General features: G+C 44.1%; 1 protein-coding gene across 1 annotated transcript in view; it reads right to left on the bottom strand.

Moving 5' to 3' along the window:
- Window positions 1–9321: 9321 nt before the first annotated feature.
- The window catches only part of usp34 (ubiquitin specific peptidase 34), a 70441-nt gene continuing 57977 nt past the window's right edge, over window positions 9322–21785 (bottom strand). The window contains exons 62-79 of the mRNA XM_072657812.1: window positions 21170–21214; window positions 20905–21009; window positions 20332–20479; window positions 20054–20184; window positions 19562–19735; window positions 18873–19202; window positions 18351–18508; window positions 18178–18256; window positions 17925–18051; window positions 17024–17131; window positions 16739–16843; window positions 16148–16272; window positions 15596–15719; window positions 14815–14894; window positions 13991–14131; window positions 13750–13896; window positions 12398–12545; window positions 9322–12273 (exon numbers count right to left, since the gene is read on the bottom strand). Coding sequence (XP_072513913.1) covers window positions 11501–12273; window positions 12398–12545; window positions 13750–13896; window positions 13991–14131; window positions 14815–14894; window positions 15596–15719; window positions 16148–16272; window positions 16739–16843; window positions 17024–17131; window positions 17925–18051; window positions 18178–18256; window positions 18351–18508; window positions 18873–19202; window positions 19562–19735; window positions 20054–20184; window positions 20332–20479; window positions 20905–21009; window positions 21170–21214 — 3048 coding nt within the window. The 3' untranslated portion in view covers window positions 9322–11500. The remainder of the gene's footprint in view (window positions 12274–12397; window positions 12546–13749; window positions 13897–13990; window positions 14132–14814; window positions 14895–15595; window positions 15720–16147; window positions 16273–16738; window positions 16844–17023; window positions 17132–17924; window positions 18052–18177; window positions 18257–18350; window positions 18509–18872; window positions 19203–19561; window positions 19736–20053; window positions 20185–20331; window positions 20480–20904; window positions 21010–21169; window positions 21215–21785) is intronic.

The raw sequence follows: 21785 nt of genomic DNA, 5'->3' as shown, positions 1-21785 counted from the left end.
GGACTAGACTCTCATCTTTATAAACAAGGAGAGACCAAAATACCTGTAGTGACCTGGAGGGACGGAGTCTTCATAGTTTGGACACACCTGATTTAAGCCATCAGCTAATTCCCAGGTTTAGTTGGTGTGCAGACTGTTCTGGACACTGGCTCTCAGTTACTCCATACTGCTGCGTCCAACTAAAGCATCCCTAGTGGTTTCTAATGATGAATAGACCTACAATAGTCACACAATAGCTTCTGGCAGTTGGTTTTATGACCATATTAGGAACCAGCTCAAAGTCGAATAAATCTGCTGCTATGCTAATGCTATGCTAACTCAATTACACAAAAACAAAAACCTACATCTGTCATTTCAACGAGACAAATGATTCTTTCCTGGCGCTGTGTTCATATTTCCCCAGGCGACTGACCCTGATGTTGGGGACAGCGAGGAGCTGCACTATTCCCTGCAGGAGTCCAGTTCACAGCTAGCAGTAGAAAGCTCCACTGGTCTGGTCTATGTGCTGGATTTGACAGAAATGGGTGGGAAGGTAATTACTGCCAAGGTCAAAGCCACCGATAAACATGGACTCTCCGCTACTGCTGAGCTCCAGGTCAGTGTCCAATCCACGTTTCAAGCTCTGATCTAAACGTCCCATGAGTTTCGAACCTCACCTTTTCAGTCTGTGTTTGGAATTCGATGTGATTTTGTTGTCACGTTCGGGCTCTTTAAAAAGCTGATGAAGAGGTTTACACTACCTGTGTATGTGGACTTCACAGGTGGACGTGAAAGCCAGCAGCATTGGTGATGTTGTGGTCATCGGCCTCAACCAGCCGATCCACTCGGTAGAGCAGAAAATCCTGGAAACTCAGAAGTGAGTAAAAGAGCCGAAGAGACCCAGGCATATCGCCACTGTCAAATTAAAAACATGTATCTCCAAAATGAGTTTACTCCAAGTCATTTAGAGCATTTCTATTGGTCAGAGTTATTTTACACAGTGTACAGAAGCAGCTATAGAGCTCAAACCATGGAGAAAACTAAAAACAGACAAAAATGGAGATACATGGTTTTCATTGGACAGCAGTGATATAAACTTTGGAAAAAGTGGTTTTAGATACCCGTATCATTTACATTTCATTTACATTTCATTTACATTTACATTTACGGCATTTAGCAGACGCTCTTATCCAGAGCGACTTACAAAGTGCTTTGCTATTTACCCAAGAAAACCTTCACTAGTTAGAACAGGCTAATAATTCAAAAGATACCTCCAAGCTTAGACATTACTAAACACAAGACAATAAGGCGACCATAGAACTCTTCGTCCAAGTACTCTCGGAAGAGGTGGGTCTTCAGTCTGCGTTTGAAGACAGCGAGCGACTCGGCCGTTCGGACACCCAGGGGCAGCTCGTTCCACCACTTTGGTGCCAGGACAGAAAAAAGCCTGGACGCTTGTCTTCCACGGATTTTGAGGGATGGCGGGTCGAGCCGAGCCGCACTTAAAGCTCGAAGGGCTCTTGGTGCGGATCGGCTTTTGACCATTGCCATCAGATACGGAGGGGCTGGTCCGTTCTTGGCTTTGTAGGCCAGCGTCAGGGTTCTGAATCTGATGCGGGCAGCTACAGGAAGCCAGTGGAGAGAACGCAGCAGTGGAGTGACATGGCTAAATTTTGGGACATTGAAGACGACCCGTGCCGCTGCATTCTGGATGAGTTGCAGGGACCTGATGGTGCACAGAGGAAGACCAGCCAGAAGAGAGCTGCAGTAGTCAAGTCTTGAAGTGACGAGAGACTGAACAAGCACCTGGGTGGCCTCTCTGGAGAGGAAGGGTCGAATTCTCCGGATGTTGTACAGGAGAAATCTGCAGGACCGAGTTACGTTTGCAACATGGCTTGAGAACGATAACTGATCATCCATCACTACACCAAGGCTTCGGGCTTCAGTAGAAGGAGTGACCAGTGAGTTCTCAAAGGTGATGGCAAGATCGTTTCCGGCTCTGCACCACTACAGATACCCGTATTGACTGCCTTCTCTACCTGAACACCACTACAGATACCCGCATCTACTGCCTTCTCTACCTGAACACCACTACACCACTACAGATACCCGCATCTACTGCCTTCTCTACCTGAACACCACTACAGATACCCGTATCGACTGCCTTCTCTACCTGAACACCACTACAGATACCCGCATCTACTGCCTTCTCTACCTGAACACCACTACACCACTACAGATACCCGCATCTACTGCCTTCTCTACCTGAACACCACTACAGATACCCGTATCGACTGCCTTCTCTACCTGAACACCACTACAGATACCCGTATCTACTGCCTTCTCTACCTGAACACCACTACAGATACCCGTATCTACTGCCTTCTCTACCTGAACACCACTACAGATACCCGTATCTACTGCCTTCTGTACCCGAACACCACTACAGATACCCGTATCTACTGCCTTCTCTACCTGAACACCACTACACCACTACAGATACCCGTATCGACTGCCTTCTCTACCTGAACACCACTACAGATACCCGTATCGACTGCCTTCTCTACCTGAACACCACTACAGATACCCGTATCTACTGCCTCCTGTACCTGAACACCACTACAGATACCCGCATCTACTGCCTTCTCTACCTGAACACCACTACACCACTACAGATACCCGTATCGACTGCCTTCTCTACCTGAACACCACTACAGATACCCGTATCTACTGCCTTCTGTACCCGAACACCACTACAGATACCCGTATCGACTGCCTTCTCTACCTGAACACCACTACAGATACCCGCATCTACTGCCTTCTCTACCTGAACACCACTACAGATACCCGTATCTACTGCCTTCTCTACCCGAACACCACTACAGATACCGGTATCTACTGCCTTCTCTACCTGAACACCACTACAGATACCCTTCTCTACCTGAACACCACTACACCACTACAGATACCCGTATCTACTGCCTTCTCTACCCGAACACCACTACAGATACCGGTATCTACTGCCTTCTCTACCTGAACACCACTACAGATACCCGTATCTACTGCCTTCTCTACCCGAACACCACTACAGATACCCGTATCTACTGCCTTCTGTACCCGAACACCACTACAGATACCGGTATCTACTGCCTTCTCTACCTGAACACCACTACAGATACCCGTATCTACTGCCTTCTCTACCTGAACACCACTACAGATACCCTTCTCTACCTGAATTAGCTCATTGTTCTGCAGTTATTACTGGTGTTTTGGTTGTACTGGGAGGGGTTTTTGGCCGTGGACTGGATCTTGGAGAGACAGCTGTGTTTACACTGCTATCCCATGTGGCTCAATGCATCTCAGACCACCTCCTCACGTGGTTTGAGTGATGGGATTTGGATCTGGTTTAAAGGACTTGGACTTGGGTGTGTTTAAACTTGGGCTTGGCCTGATCCAGATATAATCCGGATACTCAAGACAAATGAAGTGACCAAGAGTAAACAGGGTCTTAGACACTTGGGAGCGCATTATCTGTTCATCTTCCATTCTAAAAATAAAAAAGACAAAAATATCTTAAGTCTTCCCCCCTCTCTGTCAGTTCTCTGCAGGAAGCTCTTGGCTGGAGCGTGAACATTCTGAGCCTGAGATCGGAGAGCGGAAACGAGATGCGCTCATTCCTGAGAGAAACGACCTCCAAGACTTACATCGGCTTTATTGCAACAAACACAGATGGTGTGCCAATAAGTGCTAAAGAAGTCCATGAGTAAGTCGACCCTACTTATCAAAGACTAGTTCAGCTAAATCTCTCATTTACACCTTTTTCATCACATTTACATTACATTTATGTAAATAATTTAGCTGACGCTCTTATCCAGAGTGACTTACAAGGCTACTCATGAGCCAATGTAGTGTTAGGAGTCTTGCCCAAGAACTCTTATTGGTGTAGCGCAGCATAGTCACCCAGACTGAAAATCGAACCCCAGCCTCCCACATGGTGTGGTAGCTAGCGGTGTTATCTGTTGCGACACACCAACCACTCTCATCCCAACCCTCTTATCCCACAGGTATCAGTCATACAAGACACCATTTATTCTCTGAACTAGAAAAGTAGGCAAAGGTCTGGGCGTAATCTAGGCCTCTAGATGGCTGCTGCTACTGTTGTTAGTGATGCTAATGTACTTTAGCCCACGTTTAGAGAGAACAGTGAGTCAGAGACCACATAAACAAGCCTGTTAGAGATTGCTGAACATCTCCAGCCAGTTTGAGGAGAGCGTATGATGGTTCAGATTTGCAGTTAGTGCAATGCTAACCTGGCAGCCGTAATTAGCCGTACGTGACTTGTTAGCTGGCTATATAGGCCAGGGCCAGAGGCCAGACCTGTCTTGACTGTCTGACTACAAAAGGAATGGCTATGTTCTAACTCCTACAGGAAGCTGAAGAGTGAGCGGGAGACTGTGAAAGCGGAGCTGGAGAAAGTGTTCGGTTCTGGTCTGGAAGTAGAAGAACTTGTAGGAGGTTCCGGAAGCTCCAGGGAGACTGACGAAGCCATCACTATTACTCTTGGTGTTCTCTTGGCGCTCAGCTTCGTGGGGCTCATAGCTGTGGTGGTGGTGATGGTGATCAAGTAAGCGTTAGCCGACACACTGAGGGAAGAATAAAAAGATATTCGTCAAAATATCAAATTTCAGTTTGAGATTTTAATTATAAGATCGGTGCGCGTCGGGCGGGAAGTTTCTCTGAGGTGAAACTCGTTCACCTGCCTTTAAAAAATAAATGTGGAGGCTATCAAGCTTTTTTTATGTGAATTTCAATATATGTTTATTATGCAAAATAATTGTAGTTTAAAAACAACATTAGCGAATTATTAGAATTAACGTACAAATGATTACATTATTATTTCCTTTGGTTTCTGCTGATGAAATGTTCGCCTGTGTTGGAACAAGTTACAAGTGTTTACTTCACAACTCATCCAGTTTCCTGACACATCAGAAATTTCCTGGAATAGTCCCGCCCTCAGCTTCCGACGTCAGTGTGTTTTCACGCGGTGCCTCCTGACGAATAGAACACACTACTCTAGCAGCATTCATTCAAGAGTTTTACAGTATTACATTACTGTCAGACAATTTCTCAATTTCAGGCCTGATTTCTTAAAATTAGCCAAATTATCTCCAACCTAAAACAAGCACAAACATCTAGAAGTAAGTTACATGGTCTTCAGGTTTTCTTTCTACTGTCTCGAAATGAGAAAGGATGATTTCACTCACCATAACCAGCAAAACAGGGCAAAACTCTGAAATATAAATGTCAGTATAGTGAAATATCTGATGGGAAATGATATATTTTTATATATATATGATATTTATTTAGATATTTAGACTAGATTTAGAATAGACCTTGAATGTAGGAGTGAACTGATGTGTTTGCTAGAGTTTCTTGTTTGGTTGAATGAGGGTTTTGCCAATGTTCAGTATTTAGGAGTTAGTCCAGCCAAGCAACAGGAGTGCTCAGCCTGCCGAATTCGGGTGTCGAACCCACAACCCAAGAAACTCCATAAGGGGGTAAACTAACATACTCCTCGGTTCTTGATCTACATGCTTATATTCAAGGTGTTCATTGTGGCCCAAGTAGCTCAGTCAGTAGGCATTTGGACCAAGAACTGAGGAGTATGCAAGTTTACTCCCTTAGCAACAGTTGCTATGAAAGAGCACATTTGCACGGAGAGGTCAACTGAGATATTGTTCAAATCACACTGCTCACACTGTCCGTCATCCAGATTCCCTGTGTTCTTGTTGAAACAGGTTCAGGAAGATGGCAGACGAGGATCCGGATAAAGAAAGCTTCAACATAGGAAAGAGAGACCTGAGTGTTGCGTAAGTGACGTGTGCAGCCCACGGCTCACAACGTTAGTGTTCGTCTCTCTCCTCTAACAGCGTCTCCCTTCCCACAGATTCACTAATGAAGAGGTGTTCATGGAATCACAGGAGGTAAGAGAATGGCGAACGGTTATTCAGTTCATTCACCAGAAATGTACACCAATCAGCCATAACATTAAAACCACCGGTCAGTCAGTCACTATGACCAGAATCCCGGTCATGCTGCTAGCCGCCAGCAGCCGGGGCCTCGAGAGAGCACATTTGGCCTTGCTCTCTCTCCCTGCATCACTTCAGTGCAACGCTGGCCAACGCATCAGAGCCGGGTACTCTGTGCTTTCCTCAGAGCGCGTTGGTTGCCCGGTGACGTTGCATCGCCGGCAGATCAGAAAAAGAGGTGCATGCATCGGAGGAGGCGTGTCGGCCTTTACCCTTCACCCTTCATCCAGCAAAGGGTGCATGTTAAAGTAGCTGAATGCTTTCTTTAAAAGGACTGTCCACAAACATATGGACATTTAGTGTAAGTGTTTCTTGAACTTTTACATGTTTGTTTGTTTGTTTCCGAAGGATCGGGAAAGTCACAGCTACAGCAGCCGCAGCAGGAAAGCATCAGACGTTTCTGAGAAGGGGATCATAGCAGTAGCCGCTCTCTGAGGGGGGGAAAAAAAAAAAAAAAGGCATGAAGGTGTAAAATCACTGCACTTAAGCTAGGGGTCGGCAATATGACCAATCCAATCAGTCGTTAGCGGGTCACCATCCGCTGTCCTGAGTTTTTCATGAGCCCTCTGGAAGTTCTTTTGAAGCCTGACCCCAAGGATACCCAAAACAAACACACACACGAAACACACGGACTCAGAGTTTTCAAAATCCATTAAATGGCACATTGCAGAAATAGTCTACTGTTGTTTACAGAACCTCTAAAGCAGCATTTTTTGTGATCCACACACACTTCGGCAAAACTGTGAGGCTGAATCAGATAATAATTATAATCTAAAAATGAAAACCTGACCCACTTCAGTATCAGCTTTACAAAATCCTCACTGTGGGGGGGTTACATTTACATTTACATTTAAGGCATTTAGCAGACTTGGTCCTGGCCCTTATCCAGAGCGACTTACAAAAGTGCTTTGCTATTTAGGGGGGTTGTGTTTTATGGCCCCCCCATTAAAGGACACAGTGGGAAAAGTTGTGTGTTTATAATGGTTAAAAATAAATAATCTCATAATTATCTCAAGAAAAATAGATATCTCAGAATAATTACCTCAAGATAATTAATTACAAAGACAATGAACCCCCCTTATTACAGACATTACTCATGGCAGGAGCACCCAGGAGCTCTCGCCGGTACGGAGGCGAGGATGCTAGTCACTCAGCCTGACGAACCGACAGCCATCCAAAGAGACTCTGGTTTAGAGAGGTAGTGTTGTGGATGTTACTGGTGCACGAACATGTAAATAAAGCACGCTCAGGGTCCGAGTGCGTGTCCATGAGTTTCGCAGGGTCCCCCAGTCACGTGACTCAGCCTCTCGCTGGGCAGAGATCACAGTATAGTGATGATGTCTTTGTATTGAGCAGCAAGTTCAGTTACTGGTTCATATACAGTTAAAAAGTGCCAGTTTCCATCAGAACAGAGCAAATCACTGATCGAACCCTTTGAACCAAGGACAAGGGGCTTTAGGAGGCCGTGGTGGCTGGAGTTGGTGACCTCTATAGGCCGGTGTGGGTAATGCACATTCCATTGTGTAGACATTCCATATTATTGCCTAGAAAATAAAATTAATTTAAAAAAAAAAGAAAAAAGTAGTTATGTGTGTGTGTGTGTGTGTGTGTTTCCTTATATATAAAAATAGAAAACCTTTTTCCCTTTGTGTCCTTTTGGGGGCTTCACAGTCTTCATTAACTCATTTGCCCATTTTTTTTTCTATGATGCTGTCTTTAATATTTCATACTGTTTTAATACTTTTTATAGCCCATGAAAGGCAAATATTGCACATTTGTTTGTATTAACAGATCTAAACCAGCACTCGAACTGGAAAAAAAAGAAGCTTGTATCGTCAGTAAAATGCTGCAGTGTTTTAACCAAAACTGAAATAAATGAAGTCTGTTTTACATAAACCTGGATATTTCTTCAGCTTACCCTCTCGGAGTTTACCCGGTTGCCATTAGAAACCAGCTTGGCCCATGCAAGCTTACAACCTGCGCTGATGTTGGATTCAATCAATCATGTCCTCAGCAGCCGTGCCATTTACCTGATGTTGATGCAACACAGCCTCGCTGAGTAAAATCTGTTCCTCTCCCATTGGCTCCTAGCACCATCCACTGGGCCTGTCCTCCCAACGTACTCACAGTCTGTGTGGTGTAGTTCTCCCTGCAGGGCAATGCTCTCTGGGGTGTACATTCTTGGTGATTCAGGCACATTCAGATTTCACCCCCTCTGAAACGGATAAGCATGACCCTACCTACCATGCTGCCTAATGCCAGGCGTGGGCTAGAGGGGTATCAAGCCCCCCTGGCTTTGAGCTGTGGAGCAGTGGAACTACGGTGTTCTCTGGAGTGATGACTAGTGGTGCTCCATCCAACACTTCGGGTTATGCAATTATGCATTATACCTGAATGCAATCAAATCCTCACAGCAATGCTTCTCCAGTATAAATTCGGATAAATTCGACTCGAGCAACTCGACTGTTCCTCCATGGGTTTGGATCTGTAGCCACTTGCTAAGCTAGCCTTTGCTTATCTAGCTCAGCTACAGCTCCACCCAGTACCGGACAGGCCAGTACAGCAGTAGCAGCTGACTAGCTGCTGAGCCACCGGCACAAGTGTCGACCAGAAAAACTGGTGTCTGAGAGAGCGAAGTCGAGCGGCTGGGGTTGGGAGGAACAGAAAGAAGAAATTAGAGACCGGTTCTGCTGTGGTTGGACCCGTAGCTGGCTACCTAGGTCTAAATATGGGGGCTAAAACCCCCACAGCACAGACCATGTTCCAGCTGAGGCTCAAATCCACCCATTTACAGGAGCAAGCCTCAAATCTGAGAGCGCAGAGTCGAGGGAACGGTCTGGAGAATTTAACAGATGGTTTTCAGAGCATGACATCACTAACCAATCACCCCCACCCTGTGGCTCTCTGAAACGCACATGGGCGACTGAGCTTATTTGGACATGTACAAGTCATAGACACAGGAGAGAAATCTGCCACGTCGAGATTTTAAGATACCGTCACCATTTTTTTCCGGTATTACCGTTACACCGCCCAAGCCTACAGCGAACACGAATTATACGGCAAATCAAAGGAGTCCGAGTCTGCTGTTTGACTTGGTTCATAATTAAATCATATTAAAATTTTATTAAGTTATCCTATATTAAAATAATAAATCAAGAGGAAAAAAGAACTGAAACAAGAAAACAGAAAATGCAAGAATGACATTAGATAGATTATGGAATGTATCTTGGTAAATAAAATATAGCTCCAACAGTTACATCAGGTGTGCTTTATTCAAGCAACACATACTTTTGTGTCTGATAAAGCACCATTAAGTCTATATACATATACAGCATATGTATATACACAGTATTTATATATATGTATACATATACAGTATATACGACGCTTACCATTGGATATATACTGTATACATATATCTTACATATATATATATATAGATTTTTTTTATCTTCTCATTTACAATGCCAGGCAACAACTAAGAGATTCTTTACAGAATCAAGTTTTTGTCGTGGTTCTATTTTTTTTTTCCTGTTCAATGTACAAGTAAACGTAGCTTTGATATCAACCACAGAAGAAAAAAACAAAAAAAACAAAAACTAAATCAGCAAGGCAACTTTCCACCTCGCCTCGATAATAAGTACAAAACTGGCACAGAAGACAATTATACATAGTGATTAAAAATGCAAATTAAATTAGAAACAGAAAGGACTAAAACTCTGTAAACCTTTTCCCGTCTCCAAACAACAACCTCTCAACAAATAAACCACTTCAAAACAAAAACAAAAGGAAAAAATATAGGAGAAATGTTTTTTTGCCCTTTGAGAAAATGTGCTATAGCTGCTAATCTCCGCCGTTTCTTTACTTCTCCATTGTTTTATTTTTCCTTTTCTTTTCTGTTCAGCTAGAACGATGCAGCAGCTGGCTGTTGATGTCCCTGCGCTAACCGCTCAACCTCAGGTTCCACAGTCCCTCAGCCGCTGTCAACACTGCAAAACGAACAGGAACGTCAAGCTTTGACCAGAGAAGAAACCGGACAAACAGAAAGGTGTAGAGAGAGAGAGAAAGCAGGACCAGCAGGACCAGCAGGACGAGCAGACCGGGAGACCCCACAGAAATGTCAGATACAGTTTCATGACCGCCCTGCTTAAAAGACACGGTTCAAGTCAATAATGCTAATATAGCTAATAATGAGGGAAAGTGAATAGCCACCAATTGACCCATCAATGCTCCGCCCACAAATACTTCTCGCTTTCCTAAAAACTGTTGCTAGGTTTGACAAGCTTTACAGGGTACTAGTGAAAGTCATGTAGCACTATATTTAGCACAATAACCTTTCTGCCAAAATGTGTGGTTAATTAAAGACGCTCATTTCTTGCTGTTGGGACGTCAAGTTTTTAGGACTGTGCTGTTGGGACAATTGAAGAATGTTGGGACTTTGGGATGTGAAGCTTTCAGGAGGTCATGCTTCTAGGACGACACCTTTGGGACATTCCGCTGTTGGGCTGTAATGGCGGCAAGACTTTCTAAAAGCTTAACGGCCCCAACGGTGTGACGTCTGGTGTGACGTCACAACAGCATGACATCCTGAAAGTGTGACGACCCAAATAGTGTGACGTCTTAAAAGCGTGATGTCACAACAGCATGACGCCCCAATGGTGTGACGTCCTTAAAGCGTGACGTCACAACAGCATGACGTCCTTAAAGCTTGACGGGCCAAGGGTGGGACTATCTAAAAGTGTGACCTCCTAAAAACTTGACAGCCCAACAGCATTATATCCTTAAAGCGCGACGTTTTAATGGTGTAACATCAGGCTGTTGAAGCTGTTTTAGGACGTCCTGAAATTGGGACATCAAGCTTTTAGGAATTCCCGCCTTTGGGACGAAGCTTTTAGAACGTTAAGATCTTAGGACGTCCCAAAATTGAGACATCAAGCTTTTAGGACGTCCTGCCATTGGGACGTCATGATTTTAGGACACATCGCCATTGGGACCTCCTGCTTTTAGGACATACCACCATTGGGACGTCATGCTTTTAGTAACATCAGACCATTGGTACTTCATGTTGTGGGGACATCTTTTAGTACATCTCACTGCTGGGACTTGTGAAAGCCTGTCCAACCTAGCAACAGTAACTATGGAAAGAATTTGAGCCAAGCATGGACAGATCAAATATGCAAATGACATCACACTGGTGGTTACTAGCTTTTCACTGTTAGCACCATTGGCATGTATTGTTGAGCTATTTCTTAAAAAGCACCTGACGGCTGCTAAAGTGCTGAGCAGTCAGGTGCGTTTCAGCGGGGAAATCAGCAAACTGTTCTGGACGAAGCTGACCAGACATCGCTGGAATAGACAGAGGAGGTCAGGGGTGAAAACATGAAGACTGAGGAAAAGTGAAAATGAAAAAAAAGAAAGACAACAGAGTGATGTCACGAGGCCCGCGACCCTCCTTTCCCATTGCTGGTGGAGAGTTTGGTAACCACGGCGATCGCGGCCTCTGCGGTGCGATACAGCATGTCCAGAATGTCCGGTTGCTGCTGTGAGCCAGAACTCAGCGATGCCTGCGAGGAGCCGTGGCCAAATACACCCACCTCCGCCTCCTGCAGGCTGCAGCTCCGCCCCTCTCCGGCGTCCTGCAGGCTGGAGAGTAGGAGCACAGCAGCAGGATCGTCCACAGAGGAAGAGGAGGAGGAAGAGCAAGGTTTAGAGCCGCCATCTCGCTCTCGCTCACACTCCTCCTTTTTCTTCTCCCTCGTTTCTTTCAGCGCCTCCTCCTCTCCTTCGCCTCCTTCCTCATCATCTCCGGCCGTCGACAGACCTGGTGTGGGCTGCTGCAGCGAGGCGTCCTCCGCCCGCCCGAAGACTTCAGGCAATGAGGACGAAGAGGAGGAGGACGATGAAGACGACGAAGACGAAGCCTCCATCTTCTCCTCTTTTGGAGAGCCGCTGTCCGGGGAAGGCGGATCCTGCTCCGTTCCCGGATCAATCAGTGAAGAGTCCCGCGTTTCTGTGTCTGATGTGCTGTTGGGCGTTAAGGCCTCCACGGGCTCCGCCTTCTGCTCTGAGCAGGACACCAATGAGGAGGAAGCAGAAGTGGTGCAGACCCCGCCCCCTAGTACTGTTCCGCTGCTGCCCTCTCCTGGCCGATCTTCGTCATTGCTGACACGGCGACGCTTCACTGGTGTGGCACCCTCCTCTTCAGCTGAGAGGAAAGGAAGGAGAGGAACGTGGAGAAGTTTTTAGATGCTTCAGTCTTTGTGTGTGTGTGTGTGTGTGTGTGTGTGTGTGTGTGTGTGTGTGTGTGTGTGTCCAGAATGTGTGTGTACCTTTGGCTTTGGTGTCCAGTGTGTGTGTAGAGCGATGCTGTAAGCATGCTCTACATTTACTCAGCAGCTCTTGTAGGGCAGGGCCGAGCGCCGGGTCCAACTGCTGAGGAGTGTGTATCGTCAACATCAGCACCAGTGCACGCAAATCCTGTTTAAAAACAAATAATGTACAGATTCTTTATATATCATAGTACATTCTGGATAATCTATGGTAGATACTAAATATTTTAGTAGTTACTGAATAATCTATAGTAGTTACTGAATAATCTATAGTATATACTGATCAGATTCTAGAAGTTACTGAATAATCTGTGGTAGATACTAAGTATTTTAGTAGTTACTGAATAATCTATAGTAGATCCTAAATAGTCTATAGTAGATCCTGAATAGTCTATAGTAGATCCAGATCAAATTCTAGTAGATCCTGAATAATCTATAGTAGATCCTGATCAAATTCTAGTAGATACTGAATAATCTATAGTAGTTACTGATAAAATTTTAGTAGTTACTGAATAATCTATAGTAGATACTGAATAATCTATAGTAGATACTGAATAATCTATAGTAGTTACTGAATAATCTATAGTAGATACTAAATAATCCATAGTAGATACTGAATAATCTATAGTAGATACTGATCAAATTATAGTAGATACTGAATAATCTATAGTGGTTACTGAATAATCTATAGTAGATACTGAATAATCTATAGTGGTTACTGAATAATCTATAGTAGATACTGAATAATCTATAGTAGTTACTGAAATAATCCATAGTAGATACTGAATAATCTATAGTAGATACTGATCAAATTATAGTGGTTACTGAATAATCTATAGTGGTTACTGAATAATCTATAGTAGATACTGATCAAATTATAGTAGATACTGAATAATCTATAGTAGATACTGATCAAATTATAGTAGATACTGAATAATCTATAGTAGTTACTGAAATAATCTATAGTAGATACTGAATAATCTATAGTAGTTACTGAAATAATCTATAGTAGATACTGAATAATCTATAGTAGATACTGAATAATCTATAGTAGTTACTGAAATAATCTATAGTAGATACTGAATAATCTATAGTGGTTACTGAATAATCTATAGTAGATACTGAATAATCTATAGTAGTTACTGAAATAATCTATAGTAGATACTGAATAATCTATAGTAGATAATAAATAATATATAGTAGAAACTGATTAAATTCTAGTAGTTACTGAATAATTAGCCAGTACTGAACAGCAGTTAGATCTTAAAAATACCATAAAATCAATAAAATGACAGGACTACTGATAGACTACTGGACTAAGAAAGAAGAAAGTGTGTGTGAATGTTACTGACTGCGTTGAGTAAGCTGCTGGTCTTGCTGATCTCTGCGCTCTGATTGGCCGATTCAGGCTGTAGGGAGTGATACTCGTTCAGCAGGTTAGTGACCAGAACACTGATCAGGTTAGCACAGCTCGGCCCGGACAGGACCTGTGGCTGGACCTGCAAATGCATACAGAGAGACAGGCTTATTTAAGCTCAACTGTAGAAACCTCTAAATACACAGGCGCGTGTGTGTGTGCACGTGTGTGTGTACCTTGTGCAAGAAGCAGGTGAGGAATGAGTAGGCTACGTTATTGTTGAGGAACGTCCTTTCATCCATCAGAATACACTTAATATATTCTCCAAAGGCAGGGTCCTCACACAGCAACTTCACACACGTCTTCGCCAGCGAGGACTGAACACAGAGAGAGAGAGAGCATGCGCGAGTGTGAGAGAGAGAGAGCGCGAGAGATAGACATAATACTTAAGTCACAAGTGGATATAAAGGCTGTTACACACTGACCGCAACACAAATGTAGAGAGAAAGTGCCACCTATCCACCATGGAGAGAGCAAGGTCCAATTGTGCTCTCTTTGGGCCTCAGCATGACCGGGATTGGAACTAGTGATCATAGTGACCGCATCTTATTCCGCCAGTGTCTTATACCCTGAATCCCCAAATTTTTAATCAATTTTGTGTTGAAAATCCATAAAATTCTGATTGTAGACGTGTCCTTTGATAACCAGTTTAAGGTCAGCATGCAGATTTGAAGGAAAAATAATGGAAGAGGTCATCTCTGTTACTGGTTTAAATGGTTTGAACAGTGCAATCATAACAGAGTTGACGGACAAGTCCAGTCTGTCCATACTTTACAAGAACCCGCAGTTTTTCAATGGCCCAACAGCTTGCGTATCTATGTACTGCTGGGGACATAGCACCTACACTTCTTCCCTCACCTTTACACCTGTGTTCCTGTGACGTGACCATACACCTGATCTGATACTATTTTAAGGAGCAGATGCTGAATAAATCCTGCCCAGTGTGTAAAAGCCTCAAGTGTTCTCATATACAGTCAGAACACCGAGTGCGCTCCCTTACCTGAGACTGACTCAGCTCCGTCCACAGTTTAGGAAATAAAGCAAGGTGCAGCGGCAAACCTTCATACGCCATTAACACACCTGTGCACAGGTAACACAGTTAGAACACAAACGCACACAAACTGAATTGAGTCGGAATTATTTTTATATAGTCCATAATTTAAATAAAAATACTACATCAGATAGAATGATATTCAAATACACTATATATATGGACAAAAGTATTGGGACACCAACTTCTTCATTGTTTCTTTTGAAATCAAGGCTATTAAACAGAGTTTCTCCTGCTTTTGTTGGAGTAACTGTCTCTACTGCCCAGAGAACAAGGCTTTCTACTAGATTCTGGAGGAGCACTGCTGTGAGGATTTGATCACATTCAGCGACAAGAGCAACATTAGTGAGGTCAGGATGGTGGATGATCACCACCCCACCTCATCATCCCCAACTCCCCAACTCAAGTATTACAAGAGTACTGGATGGAGCTCCACCATCCATCATTCTAGAGAACACAGTTAGTTCCACTGCTCCACAGCTCAATACTGGGGGGCTTTATACCCCTCTAGCCCACGCCTGGTATTAGGCAGCATGGTGCCAATAGGTTCATGTTTATCTGTTGCAGAGAGTCCTATACTATTAGCAGTTCTCTGCAGGTACTAGACAAGCTGTGTATGTGCATTTGCACATCGGGTGCAATATAAAGTAGATGAACGCATTTATTAAAAGTGGTGTCCACAAATATTTGGACATATAGTGTAAGGTTCTTATATTGATATTCCACTTACTGAGCTTGACCAGAGTCTCTGTAAACTTCTCACAGTTGATGGCCACTCTACACAGCAGGTGGATGAACTGATGATAGGACAAGAAGTAGTCCATTAACATCCTGTCATACACCTCGTCTTTACCCTGCAGGGGGGAGTGAGAAGGAGGGGGAGAGGGAGAGGGAGAGGGAGAGGGAGAGGGAGAGAGAGAGGGAGAGAGAGAGAGAGAAAATCAATGAAAGGAGGAAATCAATGATGTTATGTGTCTCATCAGTTACCCTAAACCTACACTCACGGCCACTTTATCAGCTATAACAGCTACCGTACATGTGCACTTTCTGCTAGCTGTTCATCAACAGAGAGGGCCCACCATGCGTGACCCCACACACCATCATGCTACTACCCTATCAGTGCCACAGCTGCACTGGGAAGGGTTCACTATTAAGAAATGGTGTAGCGGGGGGGCTGATGCTGAGGCCAGAAGTCAGTAACTGTAACCGTACACTGATGCTGAAGGTTGCTGCTAGAATTGGCCAATGAGATCACAAGCAGAGCAGAGTCTCTCAAACACACCTTGCTGGTTTCCACCATGGAAGGCAGGAGGCACATGTTGAGTTCAGGTCGGGGTGGACGAATATTGTTCTTCCCCCCCATCAGCTTGATGTTCTCTCTACAGGGCAGATAGGGTCCGAACGACACTGGAGAGGGTGAGGGAGTGAACACAGGTCATTTTACATGGAATTTTAATAAGACAGCGATGGCTGCATCCCAATTGTGTAGTACATGCTAATACTTTTATATACTAACCCTAACAGTGCGAGTGAGGGTTTGGCAGGTTAGTACACTACATATTAGCACACTAACCAGTTTTCTACTGACAGGACGTGATAAAGCATTGCTATGCAAACATACTTAGCTGCAAGTTCCGCATTGCTTTGCGGGATAATAGTGCCCATTGCTACCACACTCAAAAACCCACTGGTTCTGAGTGTGTATCATGGGTATTTGAGTATACCTAACTTTCACACTTTTCCCTTTACTACATAAAAATGGTGTTAGTAATTAGTACAAAATTGGGATACAGCCACTGTAATCATTTCTTACAGTGAAATGACTTGGGACGCACCACTGTGGTAACTGTGAGAGAGGGAGAGAGAGACTTACTGGGGATGTTGCTATGGTGATATGTGCAGTGGTTGTGCTGCAGGAAGGGCACGAGTGTGTGCAGGAAGTCGTGTGGACTCAGCAGCACCAGCTCCTTAAGCACATCTGAATAAGAGAAGAAAGCGAGAGCGAGAGGCACACTGAACATCACTTAACCTCAATACAGTTAGGAATATAAATGGATATACAGCTTAACAGACCTCCTTCAGTCACTGTCCACTTCTTAACACTTGCCACACACGTGTGTGTTTGTGCATTTATAGAAATTCATGTAAAAAATTTTACCCAAGCAGGCGTTGCGTAGCTCTGGAGGACTGTAGGAGTTTAGGAGTGTCAGCAGTTTGTGTGCAAAATCAATCCTCTCCTGCCACTGGATCAGAGCCTGCTTTACATCTACAGAAAAAAGAGAGGAAAAACAATTACATACAAATGCCAAAAGTAAATAATTTAATAAATATAATAACCAATTGTACCATCATCACATCCATTATACTGTTGAAGATTCACTATTATTGCAGAATGGAATATTTTTGTGATAGATGTAGCTCATTATGTGGAATGTAGGACCTTCTACATGTGAAAATACAGTGTATAGAAAATACAGCACTTTTGACAAGTCTGTACATTTCATTAACGCTAATGTAGCACCTTGTGCAGAGGTTCAGGCACCTAACCCCATCATTCTAAAGCACGTCTCTCAGCAGTGAGAGAGTCTTTACTGTAGAAGCTCAGATCAGAACAGATGCAGGTGAACATGAATGCTGTAAAAAGGAGAAACAAGAGCTTCTCATTCTGAAGGAAGTAGTGAGATCTTGTCGGTGAGCTAGTCTAAAGAACAGAGCTTGGTTCCTCCAGGTTTCTCCTGGATGCCCCCCAGTCCAGCCAGCACAGCGTGGAGGATGTGTTCAACTCCATCACCAGCAACAGCAGCAGCAGCAGCTCACCTGATTTACCATCAATAAGCCCTGATTTACCACCAAACCAGGTGTTGATCTGAGGAGATCTCTAAATAATACTAGACTCCATGAGGAGATAATAATAATAATAATAATAATAAAAAAAAAAAAATATATATATATATATATATATATATATATTTTTTTTTTTTTTTATTATTATTATTATTATTATTATTATTATTGTTAGTTAATGAAGCATGTGTTGTGCATTTGGGGTAACACTGTACCTTTGCGCTGCAGGTAGGGTCTAGTTGCCTTCAAGACGGAAAGGAAAATGGACAGCAGCTCCACCAGGTCACCGGTTACATGACATGCTGTGGCCTCATGGTACATCATGTGCAGGGTGTTAAACGACTACAAAAAAAAAAAAGAGGGAGGAAAGGTGGTATATGGAGAGAAAAGGAATAAGAGGGTGCACCAAAGAGTATTGCTGCTAGTATCTGGAAGAGCTGAAATTCTCCACATCTTCACAACACTCACCTCAGTCATCAGGATCAGCCCTCTGTTAAAGACCACCAACAGCCTGTCCTCATCATTCTCCAGTAACACACGGAAGGCACTGAGAGAGCGCGAGAGGAAAACATGCTTTACCAGACTGCCGGAGATTAGAGAGCTGGCCTTTAAGGAATGTTTGGGTTTGGGCGTCCGAGTACCTGATAAGAGTAGTCCAGCAGGACCGTCCGTCCAGGCAGCGTAAGTAGCAGCTGATTGTGGTCTTTTTGAATTGCTTAATGTCCTCCAGCTCCTCCTCCCTCATATCTGGCCTTTGAGCCACGAACAGCTGCATCAGGTTGAATAACTCCTCCACTGCCTGCAGAAACAGATACAGAGCTTTAAACAAACGGCTGGAACATGCAAACTGACCTACAAGCCAATACAATAAGCCATGACACTACCTCCACCATGCTTGAGTGGTGAGCTCACACTGTATTGGTAATGCTCAATGTTTGTGCAACAGCTCTGTCTGGTCTAACCCAGGCTAGACATTCAGTCAGGGTTATTAAACGCTTAACCAGTCAATCTTACAGGCTACACCTGGCCAATACAAACAATTGTGGGTGTAAATATCTGGATAGCTGCTGAAGTTCAGATCTACTGTCTAGCAAAACCCACAAAAGAACTGGACCTGCTTTTCCAATACCTTACAGCTAGTGTGGGTGTGAGTGTGCATTTACCCCTGGGTACTGGCTGGCGTGTGGCGTGAGGTTTTTAAAGGCCCACTGGATATTCTGGTGCGAGGCCAGCTGGCGGGTGAACGCAGCCGACTGCTCACAGCACATGCGCAGGATTCCATAATAGGCCGGCAGCATCCCCCGGTTAAACAAAACCACTTCCTGGTCATCATGGTCAGCCAGGATGTAGTTGAAGGCAATGTTTTTGGTCACCACAGGATTCTGTACGATCAGGCGCACGTTCTCGCTGCAGTCCACGCACACGTTATACCAGAAGGACAGGAGCGCCTGCTTGTTGTGATTGGTGGCGATCGCCGGCTCTGAGAGTTTGGGCTGGGCAGAGGGATTAAAAAGAGGAAATGATTAGTAATTACATTACAGAAGTGATAGAAAATGTAAATAAACACAAATGAAAAAACACAGTAAAATTACAGTACCTAGTAAAAATATATATGTATTGGAGGCCCAAATATGGATCTGAGCTTAGCACCTATCAGCATGGCCTATTAGACCATTAGCTAGCTAGTCTAATATACACATAAAAAAAAAATTAACAAGTGGCGAGATCCGTCTCAGCACATCTAATATTACTTTAATCCCATAAAATTTTACCTTCAATTAAATTCTAACCAAAAATAAATCCGCTAATATATCTAAACACTGCTTTGCACTGTGCCCCTCCCCCTCCCCACCTGAAAGAGGTTCCACAGGTCCATGAAGTATCCAGAGAACATCAGCTTCTCAGTCTTGGAGATCAGACAGTAGGTCATGAAGCTGAAGTACTGGACCAGTTTGGTGGTGCCATGCACAGCAACGTCCACATAGAGCTTAGCCCGGCCCAGCAGGCCCAGCAGGAGGTTGTAAACCTGGCGAAGGATGGAAAAATAAACAAACACTCTTAATAAAGTCTGCAGAATAACAATTAATAATCATCAATACAATTTTTAAATATTCATAACCTCGCATTCTCAATTCTCAGGCTAATCTCAATAAAGCAGCATTAATAAATAAAGCTGGTGGCAGTGGGCACCTTTTGCTCTCTAGACAGGGAAGAGTGGGCACTTCAATAAATTAGGTGATTTACTTTTTGGGTGTGGTTTTGTAAGCAAACCAGTGTCTGAAAAAGGTCTAAGGCAAATCAAATCAAAGCTGTTAGTAGAGTAGTAGAGAGCGTCAGATCAGACCTGGTGCAGGACCACCGTAGTGTCAGGACTGAGAGGGAGGTCCCGTGTGGGGATGTGGAGAGAACGAGTGGAGCGAAACATCTGCCGAAAAGAGTTACTAGGAATCAGGGAAACCAGGAGATACGCAGCCGCTGAGGAGAGAGAGACAGAGAGAGAGAGAGACAAATAGTTAATTATAGAACTGTGTGTGTGTTTTCATCTTCATCATAAAAGCAGATTGAGTTTAAAACAAACGACACAACGAAACATTTGGTGTGTGTGTGTCTGTGTGTAATTACAGGTGCGGACGCGGGGGTAGTTGTGTGCCAGTAGAAATCGCTCCACCCAGTTCTCCATGTTCTGCAGAACCCAGCTATGAGCCAGTTTGTTACGTGGAGTCTGAACAGCCAGCCAGTCCAAACACTGAGACGGGTTATACTCTATCACCTACAGGGGAGAGAGAGAGAGAGAGAGAGAGAGAGAGAGAGAGAACGAGGTAAACTCAAGGTGAAGTAAATGTTAGCTAGCCGACGCAAACGGAGACAAAGGAGACACTGAAAAGTAAAGTCTAGGAATCCGTGCAGTTACCTAAGCCTCCAGTTACATTCATGCATTAAGTGTTTAAGAATGACTCTGAGAGGCTTCTGAGTGGCCCAGCTGTCTAAGCGCCCAGCTGTCTAAGCGTTGGAACCCATCCGAGAGAGCAAAACTGTCCTCGTTCTCTCTGTGTGGGTAGGATGGCTTTCTGTATCTCCACCATCACTCAGCATGATGCTCGCTGATGTCCTGCAAGCGCATTAAGCTGTGCAGCTTAACGTGTGGAGTCAAGTGTCTAATTATTAAATGAACAAATCTGCTGTTTTATCTTTTACCTCCCAGATCCTCTGCAGGATGTAGGAGGCGAACGAGGGCATTCCAGGAGGACCTGCAGCAAACTCCATCAGCATGGTCAACAGCTTAAAGAAAGGATTCGCCGCCTAATGAACACACACACACACACACACACACACACACACACACACACACACACACACACACACACACACAAATAGGTGGAAAGGAGGAAGGCACGTTAGTTAGTTTATTTCTTCATGAATTACAATTGAGAGTGATTCTGACATAAAGCCGAGCTCTTACCTCAGGTGTGAGCTTGGCTATGGATGTGAAGAGCATGGAGACGATCTGGAGCAAAACAAAGGGGGAGAGAAAATTAAGCTGTGGAGATCACAGAGTGCGATGTATCAGCAGGGGTGACAGATGCAAGTGGTGTAGATGCAATGCTGCAACACAGCAGTTAAAAAGCTGACACTGGGATGATCAGATCATTTCACTGGGTAGTTTTCGACTGTAGTTCAGCAACAGTTATTCGCATCAAGATCCTTCCAGCAACCCCACAACTCCTAGCAAGGGGCCAAAATTATCGAAATCTCATTTGGCGAATTAAAGCGCCTACCAACCCATAAACTGTGAAATGTCAACACAATTGTGTTTGCTTATTTACGCGTAACATGCAAAGAAAAGGCGAGTAAGGGAGAGAGAGGTGAACTCAAGGTGAAGTAAATGTTAGCTGGCTAGTGCAAAACAGGGACAAATAAGAATAAGCTCAGAAGTAAAATTTGAATTAATGGAGCTGGGCAGGAGTAATAAAAAGGGTGGGCTGACCAGTGGCTCATTATTATTTAAAGGAACAGGCACTCAAACCCACCGTTCTGAACAGGGCTGTTTAGACAGGATGAAAGGAGTTGCTATGGTT

Source organism: Salminus brasiliensis, chromosome 15 (assembly GCF_030463535.1).
Source record: "Salminus brasiliensis chromosome 15, fSalBra1.hap2, whole genome shotgun sequence".
NCBI lineage: Eukaryota > Metazoa > Chordata > Actinopteri > Characiformes > Bryconidae > Salminus > Salminus brasiliensis.
This window is presented reverse-complemented; position numbering and strand designations above follow the sequence as displayed.